Source organism: Anguilla rostrata, chromosome 8 (assembly GCF_018555375.3).
Source record: "Anguilla rostrata isolate EN2019 chromosome 8, ASM1855537v3, whole genome shotgun sequence".
Taxonomy (NCBI): Eukaryota; Metazoa; Chordata; class Actinopteri; order Anguilliformes; family Anguillidae; genus Anguilla; species Anguilla rostrata.
In genome coordinates this window covers 337,041-356,550 of record NC_057940.1, presented here as the reverse complement: position 1 = coordinate 356,550, position 19,510 = coordinate 337,041, and the positions used below count along the sequence as shown (strand labels likewise).

Here is a 19,510-nt window from a genome sequence, read left to right as displayed (position 1 = left end):
AAATAACTGCGAGTGTAACTGCAAGCCTGACTCCAGGGTTGACTCTAGACTTGTTCTTGCGCTCGTCTCTTTGTTTCCCTCAGATTTGCTTGCAGCTTATCTGAATTTTTTTCTAGCGCTGTTCTTCTTCTCAGCCTTGTTAGATGCAGACCTACACACAAATGAAGCTTTGTTTTATCTCTCTTAAATACTTTAACCCTTTAAGCGCCAATAAAATGTGAAGTTTCTCCTGCACATCGTTGAGAATTTCTAATTCAAAAATCTCTTGAAGGAATTCTATTTGGCATATTGGCGAAAATAGGTGTCATTTTCTAAAATTGCCTGGATTCTGCCAGAGTCCAGAGTCTAAAATATTGCACATGGTTATGTTTGGAGTCATCGGTGACTTAAGGGTTCAGTGTGTTTCTCCTCAGCCTTCATAGGAGCAGACGTACTTGTAAATGGGGCGGAAGGTCTGAACTGAAACGCACCCCGTCCCCTCTTGTGTCCGACAGGCAGCCCCGTAAGAACCCCAGCGTGGTGTCGCAGGACTCCTGGGACAGAGTGTACCCCCCGGGACAGGGCTTCCAGACCGCCAAGGAGAACCCGCGGTACGCCAGCTACCAGGGCCCGCGAAACGGGCACCTGGGCTCGCGGAACGGGCACCTGGGCGCGCGGAACGGCTACCTGGGCGCGGGCGGCGGGCTGAACGCTCGTGTGCTCCTGGAGACGCAGGAGCTGCTGCGGCAGGAGCAGAGGCGCAAGGAGCAGGAGAGCAAGATCCGGCTGCCCCCCCCGCAGGAGAGCAAGATCCGGCTGCCCCCCCCGCAGGAGAGCAAGATCCGGCTGCCCCCCCCGCAGGAGAGCAAGATCCGGCTGCCCCCCCCGCAGGAGAGCAAGATCCAGCTGCTCCCCCCACAGGAGGCCCCCACCAGCTACGACCCTTACCAGGCCCCGCCCCCTCACACACACCGGGACCCTGGTCCTGCCCCTGCCCCCAGCCCCGCCCCCAGCCCTGCCCCTGCCCTCGCCCCCAGCCCCGCCCCCACCAGCCCAGTCCCTGCCAAAGGACCCTACCGCCAGGATGTCCCCCCCTCCCCGTCACAGCTGGCCCGCCTCAACCGCTTGCACCACAGCCCAGAGAAGGGACGCCCCTTCTATTCCTGAGGGGGGGGGTCCAGGCCTCAGAGGAACTGATACACATGCTCGCTCTCTCTCTTTTCCACCTTCTCTCTCGCTCTCTCCCTCCCTTTCTCTCTCTCTCACTCTCTCCCTCCCTTTCTCTCTCTCCCTCTTCCCTTCTCTCTCCCCCTTTTCTCTCTCTCTCTATCTTTCTCTCTCACTCTCATTCTGTCTCTCTGCCCCCCTTTCTCTCTCTTTCTATCTCTCTCCTCTCTGTGTCTCTCTCTGTCTCTATCTATCTCTGGCAGTAACATAAAATGGAAGATGATAAAGAGGGAAAAAACTAAAGAACTCATCTGAAATGAGTCTGATTTGCTTTGAACTTTGACCCATTTCTTGTTGCTTTATGATTTTCGTATTTTCTTGGGAAAACTGCCCCCCAGTTTACAAACATGGGGATCTTTGGAATTTATCACTCTGTCTCTCTCTCTGTGCCTTCTGTTTTTGGGGGTCCTTGCAGTACCTTGCTCCTGTGTTTGGAGAACTCTCTGGGGTTCCCCTGCCCCCCTAATCCTCACGCTCTGACAATCACAGCCCAGCTGGGGCCCCATGGGGACACTGTGTCATCAGAGTGGCCCCAAGTACTGTACACACAGGTCTCTGCCACGGAACAGCCATTTGGTGCGCGAGTGTGTGTGTGTGTGTGCGCCTATTCACGTGTGTGTGTGTGTGTGTGTGTGTGTGCTTATACACGTGTGTGTGTGTGTGTGTGTGTGTGTGTGTGTGTGTGTGCCTATACACGTGTGTGTGTGTGTGCGCATGCATGTGTGTGAGTGTGGGTGTATGTGCGTGTGTGTGTGCTTGTGCGAGTGTGTGTGTGTGTGTGCGAGTGTGTGTGCGTGTGAGTTGTTGGTTGTTTGTGTGTGTGTGTGTGTGTTGTGTGTGGGGGCGAGTGTGTGTTGTGTTTGTGTGTGTGTGTTTACAGCCAGGGAAACCCCCTGGTCCTTAGACCCCCCCCCCGCCCCTCAGCTGCCTGGCTCTTCTCTGAATGGAGGTGTGACCCCTGAGATCTTCCACGCGCCCCCCAGAGAGAGAGCGGCCATTTAAACGGGGTCAGCAGGTTATTAATTACGCTTCTCATGAAAAATGCATCGCCGGCGTCTCGACTGGGGGAAGCGGTGGGAAGCTGGGATTGCCCGTGAGGCTGGCTGTGTGGCGCTCGCTTGTGTACACGACCGATTCTGGTTCCAGCCTCGCGGTCTGACTCGTATGTGACCGTTTGTCCTGTCATGCTTCCCGATAGATCTGTAAGAAATACCACAGGTGAAGAGAGGGTACCTATCAGGTGTTTAATTCAAACGATTTTTCACACGACATCATCTGAGTTTAGTATTAAAAATGTCTGATCAGAGCAGCTTTTGGTGTCTCTTTATCGTCTTTCTCCCTCCTCTCCTGTGAGAGTCTTCATGCATCTCTGCTCTGCTGAGCAGAATAAAATGAGAGAAGTTATTTTACATCTGTGAATCACAGCAAAATGCAATCAGTCCCCAAAATGAGTTTACTTTCCATCAGCTATGGCCTGTTGGAGTTTTAGTATTAAGCTGCAGTACTGGAGTTCAGATTGCTTTATTTGAAATATTGGAGCTCATTTGGCCTCAGCTGTGATAATGGAGATCATTTGGCCTCAGCTGTGATAATGGAGATCATTTGGCCTCAGCTGTGATAATGGAGAGCATTTGGCCTCAGCTGTGATAATGGAGATCATTTGGCTTCAGCTGTGATAATGGAGACCATTTGGCCTCAGCTGTGATAATGGAGATCATTTGGCCTCAGTTGTAATAATGGAGATCATTTGGCCTCAGCTGTGACAATGGAGATAATTTGGCCTCCGCTGTGATAATGAGGATTATTTAGCCTCAGCTGTGATAATCAAGATCATTTGGCCTCAGCTGTGATACAGTTCATTTGGCCTCAGCTGTGTTAATGGGGATAATTTATCCTTGACTGTGGTACCATGCGAGACTGTGGGATTGTTCAATGCAGAACTGCTGGGGTAGCGCTCTGTGAGGTCAGTGGCAGAACAGAGGGCGTTTGGGGTGGTCAAGTGCCTGAGGAGGAAAACCTGAGAGGGGAAGCTGGTGGATTTTTAAAAATGTATATTTTTGCGGTATCATCTCAGGTGCCGCAAGTTTTTTTATTTTAAATGTGCAGCCCTTGAAAATGTGTATTTATGCCCCTGTGTGTCTGCCCACGCGCTGTCCCTGAGCTGTTTTTCAGTGGCGAGTGGAACACTGAGCCTGCACAAGTTCCCCGTGTGTTTACCCCGGTCTGCCCCGCCCTGTAACGCTGTATCGCACTCATAACACGTATGACTAATGTAAGCACAGTGCAATTGGTTTGTAAGTCTTTTTTTCATGATGTATTGAAAACTGTAATACGGCCACTTTTCCTGTACATATCAAATTTAGAATAAAAGGAAGGCTGATCCTCTTTCGCTTCTCTGCTCTCTTTTTCTCCACCCATCCCCCCATTGGAAGGCCTCAGTGAGAACACATCAGACCATCTCCATAACCCCAGAGCAAGCTGAGCTTTTACTCCTGAGCACTTAATTCCCTCTCTGCCCTGGGCTGGTCCGCATAATGAATGTACTGTTCTGCCAGTCAGTGATGGCGGTCAGAATGTTGGCTAAAATGGAAAAACATGATGGCTGGCATGCTGGGAACACTTCTGTCTTTCGGATGAGACGTTAAACCGAGGTCCTGACTCACTGTGGTCATTAAAGACCCCATGACACTTGTCGCAAAGAGTAGGGGGTTCCCCAGTGTCCTGGCTAAATTCCCAACCTGTCTCTCTCAAACTTGTCACATAATCATCCCCTGATTTAATTGGCTGAAGTATGTTCTCTCCCTCTCCACCTTAGCTAATGTGTGGTGAGTGTTCTGCCCCAAAATGGTTGCCATGCATCACCCAGGTGGGTGCTACACATTGATGATGGATGAGGTGAGTTCCCCCTCATCACTGTAAAGCACTTTGAGCGTTCGGAAAAGTTCTTTATAAATTCAATGATTCATTCATTCATTCATTCATTCATTCACTTCCACGTATGTGCTCAGATACAGCCTGCAGAGAGAAAAGGAAGAAGAGAAACTCACCCTTCCGTTCCGTCTCTGTAATGCATGGGGATTTGGTGTGCCATAGTATTCTGAATGCAGGCGGACTGTGTGGAAGTTCTCTGTGTCTGACGGGCCCACAGCACAGATGACAGTGGGCGGGTTACTAGTGCAGGTGGGCAGGGTTTAGCAGAATACAGCAGAGAACTGCAAAGATTTTGTACTCTAACCAGATGGATCACTCCTGTGCTCCTCCTGTCCTCTCTCATAACAACAGTTCACAGTGCTGTATTACAATACAGAGCGTAGCATCACCTTTCAACACATCTACATCTAACACAATATACTCATGGTGTGTTACCGGTTTGTGATCCTCATGGTATGTTACAGATTTATGTTCCTCATGGTTCCTCCTGGTATGCTACAGATTTAGGTTATCATGGTATGCTGCAGGTTTATGTTTGGACTCAATCAGGTCTGATGCTTATTACTAGCCCTGTCTCTGCTGCTTGCAGAAGCATTTATGTGTAAGTCGCTCTAGATTAGTGTCTGCTACAGGCCTAAATGTAAATGTGAATGCAGAAGCATGTTTCCTCCATCATAAACTGTATTTGTTTGGCAGCTGTAGTTTTCTATAAAGCACATTTCATACATACATGCAGACCAAAGCGCTGTAAAAAAGGGGTTCAGAATAAAAAGGTAAACAAGGCAAGAAAAAAACAACATAACAAATGACCCAGCAAATGAAATAACCTTAAACAAAGACAAATGCACAAATTAGAAACTAAAATGTCAGACTGCAGGAGGAAAGCGATCGACAAAGAGTCATTGTGCATATCAGTATTCTGTTTCAGGGAGAGAAATCTTTCAGTTATTCAATTGTGTTTTTATCTGTTTATCGTTCCGTAGAGCTCCAGTACTGTGAGCCATTCTGCGGTAATAGAGCCGAAATAATAAAGCCGTCTGTGACCCAGTTCTGTGGTGTGATCATTCAAACTCAAACCCCCCTCCCCCAAATCCTCCCTCAGTGATCATTCAAACTCAACCCCCCTCCCCCTCCCCCTCCCTCAGTGATCATTCAAACTGAAACACCCCTCCCCCCAGCCCTCCCTCACATGACCAGCACTGCACCTGTATAATTCTGCTTTCTTCTTGGAAAAAAGCCTGATTCAACCCTGTGCAGTTCTGAGCAGCTCCTTATTAATTTGGGAGCTGGCCTGTGTGTGTTTATCTGAAAAGTAGGTGTCTCTTTTAGGCGGAGATGGGCAGACAGCATTTCAAACGCTTATGAGTAAGAACGTTTATTATAACTATGGTAATAGTTAGGGTGTGTTTCTGCCCATCCATCCCTGCACACTGAATATGGAGCAAAATGAATGCTGGTGGCTACAGGTCTCTTTGCAAGGTCATGTGATCTCTGTTTAGGAGGGGTCATCTGTTCTGGTGTCACCGAGGGGGGGGGGGGGGCTAACTGACGTGTTCTCCAGGGAATTGTGGGAGGGATGTATCCCACTGGTCAATCGAGGAAACCTGCAGTCATAATTCTGCTAAGAGACGCTTATGTAGGAGAGCGGTCTCAATTTGTGATCTTCCCAAGTCCCTGAGCCTCGGTTGGGGGGGGGGGGGGGGAGGTCAGAAGCAGTCTGACCCATGGAGGATTAGCCTGTTATTTCAGCCCTGACCCTCCATGCCACAGTGTTGCCATTATAACTGCACCAATCATCCGCAAGCAAAGGAATTACACAATTAATGGCCAATTAAAGAACCTTTTGGCACAAGGCTGTCTACACCAGGGGATTCCAATCAGGTGAAAAAGACAGGTGTGGGTACAGGCTTTTGTACTAGATCAGCATTAAAAGCATTAAAACAACTGATTCACCTAATCAGGGTCTTGATAGAATTGCATGATTGGCTCATTAGTTGAATCGATAAATAGCCCCCCCACACAGATAATACTGCACCCCCTGTGGTAATTGGGCTGATTCACAGGGTACTGCAGTGAGCTGATTGCTTAACAGGTGGCTTGTGTATGAACTTCAGGGTAAAAGCAGTGAAGACGCACGGCCCTAACTATGGACAAACTGTGTGCTGGGAAATACCATGGACTGCCTGCCAAACCACTCAACTTCCATACGCTTAATAATTATGGGTGAATATATCTGGTGTACATATATATTTGTTGGTCATTTCTTTTCTTTTACAGACACATTTGAAAGGACAGTGCCGTATGGCGGTGCCGGTGTAATAGATCTGTGTTTGTAAAAAGTATTGCTCTCGTTAGTGCATTAAATTTTGTTCCAGGGATGAATATGGAAGCATCGCAGGGCTTTGCTTGCGAAGAGCACATTGTGGCAGTATGAAAGCTCACATTCTTTCATTTGATGCCCTTCATGCAGGTCTGTCTTTAATCATCCATATTTTAATATTTTGTCCAGACTGTTGGACAAGGCATGAAAGGACTGGCTTATTGAAAATGAAAATATTCTGTTTGAAGTCTACTTGTAAAGAATGCATTTCTGATGCGATGTACATTTTTTCATCTGTGAATAACCTCTGGTATCACACCCATGTACAGACACATATTCCCAAGCATGTCTGTATTTGTGATGCTTAGATATAATTAAGCTTAATTTTTCATCAGGAATAAGAGATTTAGCCTTTTTCATCCGACCTATATAAGCAAAGCATATCGGGGGAGCACTATCATTATTTCAGTGTTGTAAGACAGGTGAGTTAAAGCTAATGGAGATTCCCCACAGACTTCACACAGAATCCTCTGTGAAAATATTATTGTTATAGACAGACACTCCTTCTAAAAGCTGTATGCATTTGCATTACCTAAATCCCTTGGAAGGAATGTGTTATTAATGTGAACTGTTTTACTTCCTGTGAATAAATGCACAGAACTCTTTGGGAAAGGGACAGAGAGGACTGTCTTCGAATAGACAATCCTCAAAGTCAGGAAGTAAAACTTTACCCTCTCTTTTTCTACTCCAAAAGAAAATGTCTTCCTCACCTTCGAAACAATCAGCTGCTGATTTTTCAGCACAAATACAGCTGGCAGGAGAAGGAGGAGGTGGAGAAGGAGGATGAAGAGGAGGAGGAGGAGCAAATTTAGCACCATAGGACCAATGCTGGTAGATTAGCAGAAAGTCTGACTGTTTTGGTTTTGTTGTGCAGTGGGAGGTGCGAGAGTGTCAGTGTGAGATCAGATGCTAATAAATTTTGAAAACAGTCCCTGCAGACCTCTGGGAATTAGACTTTTCAAGAAAATGTGTTAATTAAGCATAGAATAAAATGTGTAAAAGTTTTTGTTCTGAGCATTTGTGGAAACAAACAATGTATCATATAAAAGCCAGTAGAATCTTACTACTGAAGGGCCTAAAGTGTTAATTCCATGTAAAGTGTATGACGCAGGTGTGCCTGTGCTCCATATACAGTGTATGACGCAGGCGTGCCTGTGCTTAAGCTGTGGATGAGGTACCCTGAGGTGAACCATCCAGCCAAAATGTGCAGCTGCCCAGAGTGATTCCTGCAATAAGGTACTGAGCAATTTATTCTTTTATTTATGCTTGTTGGCTTTGTCTGTTTTGAGTACTTGAGAGCTCAATTCTGTGTCAATCTGAGTCAGAGGGACTAAGCTTATATTCTATATTTAAAACCTGTGATTGTTCTTTCTTTATTGTTCTGTCATTTTGGCCAGAACTGGAGACACACCTATCAGTGTCAAAATGATGCATTGCAACGACTGTTCTGGTAGTGTGCCTTTTGGGCCAGTTTGAGTTGGGTATTAAAGCCATATCTGTACACTCTCTGAATTATTATATTATCTATAGATATTGGTCTGGCAAATGTTATCAGTACTCAGTCTTTACTCACCCTGGGTAGTTAGGGTTAGGGTTAGTGTCTTTACTCACCCTGGGTAGTTAGGGTTAGGGTTAGTGTCTTTACTCATCGTGGGTAGTTAGGGTTAGGGTTAGTGTCTTTACTCACCCTGGGTAGTTAGGGTTAGGGTTAGTGTCTTTACTCATCGTGGGTAATTAGGGTTAGGGTTAGTGTCTTTACTCACCCTGGGTAGTTAGGGTTAGGGTTAGTGTCTTTACCTACCCTGGGTAATTAGGGTTAGGGTTAGTGTCTTTACCTACCCTGGGTAGTTAGGGTTAGGGTTAGGGTCATTACCCAACCTGGGTAGTTAGGGTTAGGGTTAGTGTATTTACCCACCCTGGGTAGTTAGGGTTAGGGTTAGTGTCTTTACCTACCCTGGGTAATTAGGGTTAGGGTTAGGGTCATTACCCACCCTGGGTAGTTAGGGTTAGGGTTAGGGTCATTACCCACCCTGGGTAGTTAGGGTTAGGGTTAGGGTCATTACCCAACCTGGGTAGTTAGGGTTAGGTTCTGGGCTGATTATTCCCTTCGCTTTGTTTCTCTGGAGTAAAATCTGAAACTGCTGTGGAGAGAAGAGAGCCAGGTGGGAAATGCCAGGAAATGAAAATCAAATCATTCAGAAGCAAAGAGCTGTTATACAAGTGAGTGGCTGTTTGGGAAGTGAGGCTTATCATATGAAGTGTGCAGTAAATATAACATAACCTGATTTATCTCATTTAAATCTAGAACATAAGGCAACACTGCCTCCGACTGCACTTTAGCAAAGCTCCTGGCTCTGACTAGCTGTGGATTTCAACGAAGACAAATGAAATAAAATGGGCTTTTGCTCTGAAAGGTTACTGGCTAATTTTATCTGATAGGGTTGGATTAGACTTGGTACAGCACTCTGGATGTCATCTGTGTCATAAAAGCTTATTTCCTGTCGTGCAATAGCCACAGCCAGAATATTGTACTCCCCTCCACACACACATCCACGCACACACACACGCACACACGCTCACACACACACACACACACACACACACACACACACACAACACACACCACACACCACACACACACCACCACACACACACCCACACACACACCCACCACAACACACCACACACCTCTCACACACACACAGATACACACACACACGCTCAGCACAACACACCAGAACACACACATCACACCACAGCCACACACAACACACCACACACACGCTCTCACACACACACAGATACACACACATACACATGCACATGCTCACACACACACACACACGCTCTCACACACACACAGATACACACACATACACACGCACATGCTCACACACACACACACACACACACACAACAGCTCACACCACACACACAACCACACACACACACACACGCACATGCTCCACACCACACACACACACACATGCTTCACCACACACACACAGCCACACACACACACACACACGCCACACACACACCTCACACACACACACACACACACACACACACACGCACACACCACACACACAGCACACACGCACACGCACCACGCGCACGCGCACGCGCACACGCACACGCACACGCACACGCACACGCACACGCACACACACACACACACACACACACACACACACACACACACACACACACACACACACACACACACTGACTCATCATAAAAAATAATTACAGCCCTTTCCCATGGGGCGTTGGAGCAGATTTGTACCTGCAGATGGTGGCGTTTGGCTTGAGGCCCACAGCACTATTAAATACAAACTTACAGATTTTCAGCCTTTGAGTTCTCCTGCCCACCTCCTTTCTCATTTGAGTTCTCCTGCACACCTCCTTTCTCATTTGAGTTCTCCTGCACACCTCCTTTCTCCTTTGAGTTCTCCTGCCCACCTCCTTTCTCCTTTGTGTTCTCCTGCACACCTCCTTTCTCCTTTGTGTTCTCCTACCCACCTCCTTTCTCCTTTGTTCTCCTGCACACCTCCTTTGCCCTTTGAGTTCTCCTGCACACCTCCTTCCTCCTTTGAGTTCTCCTGCCCACCTCCTTTCTCCTTTGTGTTCTCCTGCACACCTCCTTTCTCCTTTGTGTTCTCCTGCACACCTCCTTTCTCCTTTGAGTTCTCCTGCCCACCTCCTTTCTCCTTTGAGTTCTCCTGCCCACCTCCTTTCTCATTTGTGTTCTCCTGCCCACCTCCTTTCTCCTTTGTGTTCTCCTGCACAGCTCCTTTCTCATTTGAGTTCTCCTGCACATCTCCTTTCTCCTTTGTGTTCTCCTGCACACCTCCTTTCTCATTTGAGTTCTCCTGCACACCTCCTTTCCCCTTTGAGTTCTCCTGCACACCTCCTTTCTCATTTGCATTCTCCTGCAGGCCTCCTTTCCCCTTTGCGTTCTCCTGCACACCTCCTTTCTCATTTGAGTTCTTTTGCACACCTCATTTCCCATTTGAGTTCTCCTGTACACCTCCTTTACGCTTTGAGTTCTCCTGCTGACCTCCTTGGCTTAAACCACTCTCTCACTGATGATTAACCATGGCTGCCCCTGTGCCAAACCAAGACCAGGATGCTTCCAGCATGGTCAAACAAAGATGAATCACATGGTCAGCATCTCTCTAATAATTATTTATTCCCTGTTAGTGTCCCTATCCTCTGAACCGATAAACAGAATATTCAGGAACTCTGAATACAGCACTTTTCTCGAACTATACACCCAGAACTATATGCAATGCTGGCATAAGCATGACATACCATGTGTCATAACCCACCATAACAGTGAATTCCATCTCCTGACACACGTCATAACACCGTAATGCACGCAGTGAATATTACATAACAGATTTCAGTGTAGCAGTTATAGAATGATTGTTGCTTATAGTGTTTGTCTGCCTGTGGCTGTAATATGCTGTCATGATGTGTTGTCATGCAAACCATAATAGGTGTTATAACTCACTTTTGACAGCGTTGTTTAGGTTTTATGGCCTGCACATTTATGGTTACCTGGAATTGAAATATGGGAAAATATGAATGCATAATGTTTCACTACATAGTGATATATTTTTTCCAGAAATATCTATACTTCAGCAAAGACTATATGAAGTATTTCTTTTACAGGAATAGATTTTGAATGTGAATTTTTCAGAGAATAATCTCCCACTGCTCAGACACATACAGTCTGTCTCTGTGCCCAAGGTGTGTACAGCTATGCGAGATCACACGCTCCATATCTGCCCGTGTTTGCAGAATGACTCGGCGTGTTTCTGGCTGGAGAATGAAGCGCTGCAGAGAAACACAGGAACGATGAACCGGATGAAACAGCGGTGAAACAGCAGTGAAATGGAGGTGAAATTGAGGTGAACGATAGCACTAAGAGAACTGGTCTGGCACAGACGTGTTTGTTTGTAACAGGTGACCATGTGCGGGGAGGGGGGTGGGGCACTGGCATGGATGTGTTTGTGGGGGGCACTGGCACAGATGTGTTTGTGGGGGGGGCACTGGCACAGATGTGTTTGTGGGGGGGGCACTGGCATAGATGTGTTTGTGGGGCAGGGGGCACTGGCACAGATGTGTTTGTTGGGGGGGGGGGCACTGGCATAGATGTGTTTGGAGGGGGGGCACTGGCACAGACATGTTTCTGTGTAATGGATGACCGTGTGGCAAGGGGGGGGGGGGACACTTCAAATAGGACAGAAGAAGCATGTGACTCCCCAGGGTGACACCTTCACTGAGTACCAGTGCTATCCACTGACTGTTATGTCCGGGGAGACCAAATGAATGGTTATCCTTTTTTAAAGCAGTGGTAAACTAGGTTATTCATGAATTGCCATATATTCCATTACTCTTTTCTCATCCGGAGCTGCTTGCATTGTGGAGGAAAATAAATGCCTGATTAACCTGCACAGTACAGACAGACCTGGCTCACTACGTCCCCTCAGGCTTCATGTGCTCAGGTTATTTTCAGAACGCTTTCAACAGAAGAATATACATATTCTTATGACCTATTTAAAAAATCAAAAAGGGACAGGGAATTTCCCTGGCAGAAATAACGCTGGTCTGAAGAGACCAGCGTTTTACTAATTTTACTAATATACAGATTCAACCAGCACAAGACTTTACACATGATGGCGTGTGAAGTTTTGGTATGGAATGCCATGTGCTTCTTCGTTACTGGGCATATGGAGAAAATTTCAGTCTCATATTATTGTTATAGTACAGCCTGTATTCTGTTTATGTACCATTGTACTGGAACAAGTTATGTTCAAATTCAAAGTTTCTGTTCTGAAATACAGTGACTTGGCTCATTTCCTTCAATAATATGTCTCCTTCATTTTCCCAGCATTAATAATGGGTGAAAACTCATGGTGCATCAATGCATGACCAGAAATCTTTTTCAGACGGTTTTAATAAATTAAATTTAAAACAAAGCACGCAGACCTGTTAATGTTGAAGCATTCACACTGAGTACAATTGGCACACACGACTCTTTAATAATTATCATTTTGCTTTATTCTACTCCAGTTCATAGCTCCACTTTTCCATCATATGTAAATTGTGCAAATCCCCCGGAGCACAATTATGGTTAATTAAGTAATTAAGGAGAGGCTGCTCTGAATCATGCTGTCATGCAGCCGCAACATTCCCCAGGTTGTGGATTTTTCCACCCTCTCAATTTGTTAAAAAAACCAGGGATATGGGCAGTGTTTCACACACCTGTATGTGCACAAATCTCACATTTAATACAGGTTACTTGGCTCGTTCTTGCATGGGTCATACCTCTATGCTACCTGATTGATTGTAGTTTGTGGAAATGTTTTTGGGAAGTATTGTATAGAAAGGCAATTACTGTAGAAGTACTGTATATTGTACAAAATGCCCTAAGTTTGGGGCTTTACTGTGTGGATGTGTGAAGTTTTTTTATGAATCCTGTCTGTTTACATGAGGTCAGAAGGTACAGTAATGGATGTTTTTAAGGGCCGAGTGTCAGTGGCCATTGTGGTTATTTCTGTGGGGAACCCTGAAAAGTGCCTCTCTGTGCTGTATAGGTATGGGGCACCCTGCCCCACCAAGGCACAACTTGGTGGGATGGCATACCATCCCAGTTTTTCCCTTCCCTAGACACTACTGATAACTCACTATGATCCACAGTGGCAGACTTTTGCCTTGACTCTCTCAGAGCCTGGTCCATCCATGCCCTAACTGCTTGGTTCAGGTCAGGGTCGCGGTGACCATAGGTGAGAGTAGGGACCTATCGTTGGGCCTGGTGAATCTTCCGTTAGCTGGTTTCGCTCACATTTGTCCCAGACAAGGTTTCAACTGCATCACTCTGACAGCTTAGGAACAGAATAACACACCACACATAACTCCCATGATGCTCTCTGGTTCTTCCGGATGCTGCAGCTTGTTTGTAAATGTATAACCTGTCTTTGCTGTAGGCAACCCAGGCCGTCGAGGGAAAGAAATTCGACATCGTAAATTTCCGGGCGTCTGGCGGGTTTGTGGATCACGGTGTTTTGCATGTATAGCCTCTCAGCTGGTCGTCAGCCATGTCTGCTGCTGTCATGCTGAGGTTTGAACCAGAAAAATAACAACAAGAAATAACTGCGCTGAGAGGAAGAAATGGAAGTTTAAAAGTTGACAATATAGTGGTTGTATTCATTTAAAACTGAAATGTAAACGCTTGCCTTTCCTCATCCCCTGTCAGGGTTTGTAAACATATGAGTCACTCAAATCCACTCAACTGCTTGGAAACCATTGGCTTTGTTGCTTAGTTTGTTTTTTATTGTATTATTAATGATGGGTTACCATGATGGAAATCTGATTCACTGTCAATCATTCAGCGTGCACACAAGCCATTCTCCAGCGTGCTGTCACAAACGCACCATTGCTTGCTGATAACATTTTTTTTCATATGAAATTCTCCTTGCTTCCTTTTAGAACATTTGAGTAATATCAAGGGAGACTGTTCAAATAAATGGCATCGTTTTCTCTTTAACTTTTCTCTGAAGCTAATCTTTTCCTGAGTCAAAATGCATTTGTGCCACTACGAGGACTTGTGCTTTCACCAAATTATTTTAGGCACCTTAAAAAATTGATGGTGTCTCTCCTGCTAAATTATTCATCCAGGATAAAAATGCTGGCAGACTACTGGTGTCTTCTGTCTGTGCCGTCAGAACACGGTGCAGAAACTGTTTCACACAGAAGACCCCACGGGCGCACACTCCTCAGCCATCACAAACCTTTAATTTGGAACTCTGTAAGCGAACAGGAAAATATAGTGAAACAAAAAAAGTGTAAATGATGGTAACTTAGAACGCAGAAACCTGACTTGTTGATGTGATGCCATATTCCATGGTACATAATGAATGTGGTTTCTTAATTATTCCTGTAGTGGATATCTGAAAACTGCTGTCATTTCACAGACGAGAATGTCAGAATATAACGTAAAGCGACATGTGGGATTAGCTGGTCGTTTCGGTTTTGTGGCACATATTTATACAATGTGACACACCAGATAAAAAAAAAAAACAAGAGACAAAACAAAGTGGTGTGGTTTGCTCTCTGGGAAGTGGGTGGGAGAGTGAAATCTTTATGACGTTAAAGAGCCTGGCGGCCGTTCAACAAAGCAGCCTGGGCGTGTGGGCGTGGCCAATGAAGTGTGCTCAGCTCCCTGTGCTCAGCTCCCTGTCCCTGTGCTCAGCTCTCTGTCTCCCTGCTCAGCTCTCTGTGCTCAGCTCTCTGTGCTCAGCTCCCTGTGCTCAGCTCTCTGTCTCTGTGCTCAGCTCTCTGTCTCTCTGCTCAGCTCCCTGTGCTCAGCTCTCTGTCTCTGTGCTCAGCTCTCTGTCTCTCTGCTCAGCTCTCTGTGCTCAGTTCTCTGCCTCTGTGCTCAGCTCTCTGTGCTCAGATCTCTATCTCTGTGCTCAGCTCTCTGTGCTCAGCTCTCTGTCTCTGTGCTCAGCTCTCTGTGCTCAGCTCCCTGTGCTCAGCTCCCTGTCTCTGTGCTCAGCTCCCTGTCTCTGTGCTCAGCTCTCTGTCTCTCTGCTCAGCTCTCTGTCTCTCTGCTCAGCTCCCTGTGCTCAGCTCTCTGTGCTCAGTTCTCTGTCTCTGTGCTCAGCTCTCTGTGCTCAGCTCCCTATGCTCAGCTCTCTGTGCTCAGCTCTCTGTCTCTGTGCTCAGCTCTCTGTGCTCAGCTCTCTGTCTCTGTGCTCAGCTCCCTGTCTCTGTGCTCAGCTCCCTGTCTCTGTGCTCAGCTCTCTGTCTCTCTGCTCAGCTCTCTGTGCTCAGCTCTCTGTCTCTGTGCTCAGCTCTCTGTCTCTGTGCTCAGCTCCCTGTCTCTGTGCTCAGCTCCCTGTGCTCAGTTCTCTGTCTCTGTGCTCAGCTCCCTGTGCTCAGCTCTCTGTCTCTGTGCTCAGCTCCCTGTGCTCAGCTCCCTGTCTCTGTGCTCAGCTCTCTGTCTCTCTGCTCAGCTCTCTGTGCTCAGTTCTCTGTCTCTGTGCTCAGCTCCCTGTCTCTGTGCTCAGCTCTCTGTCTCTCTGCTCAGCTCTCTGTGCTCAGCTCTCTGTCTCTGTGCTCAGCTCTCTGTGCTCAGCTCCCTATGCTCAGCTCTCTGTGCTCAGCTCTCTGTCTCTGTGCTCAGCTCTCTGTGCTCAGCTCTCTGTCTCTGTGCTCAGCTCCCTGTCTCTGTGCTCAGCTCCCTGTCTCTGTGCTCAGCTCTCTGTCTCTCTGCTCAGCTCTCTGTGCTCAGCTCTCTGTCTCTGTGCTCAGCTCTCTGTCTCTGTGCTCAGCTCCCTGTGCTCAGTTCTCTGTCTCTGTGCTCAGCTCCCTGTGCTCAGCTCTCTGTCTCTGTGCTCAGCTCCCTGTCTCTGTGCTCAGCTCTCTGTCTCTCTGCTCAGCTCTCTGTGCTCAGCTCTCTGTCTCTGTGCTCAGCTCCCTGTCTCTGTGCTCAGCTCTCTGTCTCTCTGCTCAGCTCTCTGTGCTCAGCTCTCTGTCTCTGTGCTCAGCTCTCTGTGCTCAGCTCTCTGTGCTCAGCTCTCTGTCTCTCTGCTCAGCTCCCTGTGCTCAGCTCCCTGTGCTCAGCTCTCTGTCTCTGTGCTCAGCTGTCTGTCTCTGTGCTCAGCTCTCTGTCTCTGTGCTCAGCTCTCTGTGCTCAGTTCTCTGTCCCTGTGCTCAGCTCTCTGTGCTCAGTTCTCTGTCCCTGTGCTCAGCTCTCTGTCCCTGTGCTCAGCTCTCTGTGCTCAGTTCTCTGTCTCTGTGCTCAGCTGTCTGTCCCTGTGCTCAGCTCCCTGTGCTCAGCTCTCTGTCTCTGTGCTCAGCTGTCTGTCTCTGTGCTCAGCTCTCTGTCTCTGTGCTCAGCTCTCTGTGCTCAGTTCTCTGTCCCTGTGCTCAGCTCTCTGTGCTCAGTTCTCTGTCCCTGTGCTCAGCTCTCTGTCCCTGTGCTCAGCTCTCTGTGCTCAGTTCTCTGTCCCTGTGCTCAGCTCTCTGTCTCTGTGCTCAGTTCTCTGTCCCTGTGCTCAGCTCTCTGTGCTCAGTTCTCTGTCTCTGTGCTCAGCTCTCTGTCTCTCTGCTCAGTTCTCTGTGCTCAGCTCCCTGTGCTCAGATCTCTGTCTCTGTGCTCAGCTCCCAGTGCTCAGCTCTCTCTCTCAGTGCTCAGCTCTCTATGCTCAGTTCTCTGTCTCTGTGCTCAGTTCTCTGTGCTCAGATCTCTGTCTCTGTGCTCAGCTCCCAGTGCTCAGCTCTCTGTCTCTGTGCTCAGCTCCCTGTGCTCAGCTCTCTGTCTCTGTGCTCAGCTCCCTATAAATGGACTGCATTTATATAGCGCTTTTATCCAAAGCGCTTTACAATTGATGCCTCTCATTCGCCAGAGCAGTTAGGGGTTAGGGGTTAGGTGTCTTGCTCAAGGACACTTCGACATGCCCAGGGCGGGGTTTGAACCGGCAACCCTCCGACTGCCAGACAATCGGTCTTACCTCCTGAGCTATGTCGCCCCTATGCTCAGCTTCCTGTCTCTGTGCTCAACACTGTGTGTTAGTTTTGATCACCATAGCTTTTTTAGCCATCGCTTTTGATCACATTGATTTGCAATGTGAATATTCTGGTTTTCTAGCATTTAGCTTTTATTGGCATATGTTATGGCATATATTCTGTATAAGTTCAGTTGGCATAGACACTGGTCTATTGAGCACGTGTTGGTCTGATGTGTGTATGTACTGGTGTTGCCCTGTTGGCATATGTAGTGCTTGCTTGGCATATGTTTCATTACATTACATTTATTTGGCAGACGCTTTTATCCAAAGCGATATGTCCTGGTGTACTGGCAGGTGTGCTGTTATGCTGGAACCTGGTTTGGTAGAAGGTTAGCTACTGTAGGTGTAAAACAGATTGTAAATTTATCACATTAATGCATCATTCACTTCAGCTAACATGGTTAGAAACCATCACTAGAGCTTCAGATAAGTAGAGCCCTTCTGGTACCATCGCAAACTAGGACCCCAGGGCTGGCCGGCCACATGCCTGTGACTTTATTGCCAATATTTAGGGTCAGAATACAGGGGATGAGCTACTCGTTAAAACGCCCTGCTGTGCATTCAAATAAGAGGAAGAGTTGTTTAGAGGTTAGGGAACTGGGCTTGTTATGCAGAGGCGGCAGGTTTAATTCCCAGTGGGGGTACAGCCAGTTGTACCCCTGAGGAAGAACCCGAACCGCTTCAGTAAATAACCAGCCATAAAAATAGATTGTGCGTAAAACGCAGAATCTGCGTAATTTGCTCTGGATAAGCTTGTCTGCTACACGCAATGAAATTTACAAGAGCTTGTAATAATTAACCCTATGGAAGCCTTGTTCCATTAAACGAAGATTTACGCGGGTATATTCAATGTTAATTTAACTCAAACAGAGTTTGTATGAGTCCTATGGGGATAAAATGTACCCTGTCAGAGATCATTTTACACTGAATATTTCTTTCTGGGTTATTTTCAGCTTACTAAAGGCTGTTCTTCCTAAAGTGTTCCTGAAGTGTCTGTGTGTGTGTGTATTTGTGTGCATGGATGTGCGTGCCTGTGTGTGTGCGTGTGTGGATGTGTGTGTGTGTGTGTGTGCGTGTACGTGTGTGTATGTCTGTATGCTTATGCCTGTGCATGCGTGTGTTTATACAAGTGTGTGCATGTATGTGCGTGCGTGCGTTCGTGCGTTCGTGCGTGCGTGCGTGCGTGCGCGTGTGTGTGTGTGTGTGTGTGTGCGTGCTTGTGCTTGTGCCTGCGCCTGTGCGTGTGCATGAAGCCACACTTCTAATGAAGCGTAACAGAGAACCTGGTGTGGGAGGTGTGATTTGATGGTTATCACAACTTAACCCCTCCCCCACAACTTAACCCCTCCCCCATAGCTCACTAGCATAACATGCTATAAAAATTAGAGGCCCATTGTTGTCCTGTGAGATTCTAGTGAAGTGAAGGAGTGGTAGGGATGCCTGCATGTGTGGTAAATCTGTTTTTTTGTCTAAGCACCCTGGGGGGTCAGTTATTGGTTCTCTCAGGTATGTAGTCAGCATGGTGAAAAAGAGTGGATCTTCCATCATATTTTAGTAGGCTCATTGCTGCCTCGAATCAGAAGGATTTGATTTATTGTGTACTATGATCAGGAGGAATATATCTTACAGTATTTTACTGTAGAATCAAATAAACTTTCTAGAAACCTGCAGCTAATGTGACAGATACACTTATCATCGCAATAAGGAGCAGGGAAACATCAGCACAAACACAGTATCTGAAGCGGGAAAAATGAGCCAGAATATAAATCAGAATTGTTCTCTTGCTGAAATGTGTATGGCTGCTGGAAGGGTTAAAATAATACACACAAATCGAGTGTCAGGGTGAGGAAGGGCTTTTGCAAGCTTTTAACAACTGACAGATTTTAATTTTAATCTGCCCATATTTCACAACTGGCCTAATCACATGACCCTGATCAGTTTCAGCTTCTATTCGTCTGCTTCCTGGCTGCAAGATCAGTACGTCTTCTTCTCTTATCTTCTGCATCTCTAAGGCTCCACTGTTTTTCTCAGAGAAATAATTAGGAAGCCGCTTATCTAATTAGGATTGACCAGCTAATTAATTCAGCACCAGCTGCTTTCAGAGAGCCATCAGAGGAGCATGAGAATCACAAGTCAATCTACTGAGGCTGGTGTAATGGCCGATGTTGCGCGTTTCATCCCTGGATAATGAATGAGTGTACAGGACAAGAGTTTAATTGTTTAAGTGCTCATGCAAGGTTGCATCTCTTTAAGTGTCCTAAGACATCCTACATTTTCAGTGCTGGCACACAGCATATGTACAGTAAAAAGGATTTTATTATATTTTCATATTTCATGCAAATCACTGTGCCAGGAATATACTTCAAAGAAGGGATTTCCGGTTATCCAAAAACATGCTTCAAAGGGA

At 46.8% G+C, this 19,510-nt stretch overlaps 1 protein-coding gene and 1 long non-coding RNA gene across 3 annotated transcripts in view; both read left to right on the top strand.

Annotated features, from left to right (window-relative positions):
• The window catches only part of LOC135260451 (partitioning defective 3 homolog), a 253,512-nt gene extending 251,480 nt beyond the window's left edge, over positions 1 to 2,032 (top strand). Inside the window, 1 exon segment of the mRNA XM_064345669.1 lies at positions 495 to 2,032. Coding sequence (XP_064201739.1) covers positions 495 to 1,146 — 652 coding nt within the window. The 3' untranslated portion in view covers positions 1,147 to 2,032.
• A 3,652-nt stretch (positions 2,033 to 5,684) lies between these two features.
• LOC135260450 (uncharacterized) overlaps positions 5,685 to 19,510 on the top strand; it is a 32,021-nt gene continuing 18,195 nt past the window's right edge. Inside the window, exons 1-4 of one of the 2 annotated variants that reach the window (XR_010331573.1) lie at positions 5,685 to 6,360; positions 6,513 to 6,607; positions 7,212 to 7,753; positions 11,354 to 11,436. This is a non-coding gene — a long non-coding RNA (uncharacterized LOC135260450). Of the gene's footprint in view, positions 6,361 to 6,512; positions 6,608 to 7,211; positions 7,754 to 8,615; positions 8,738 to 11,326; positions 11,437 to 19,510 lie in introns of those variants that run through there. The other variant, XR_010331572.1, reaches the window with a different exon arrangement.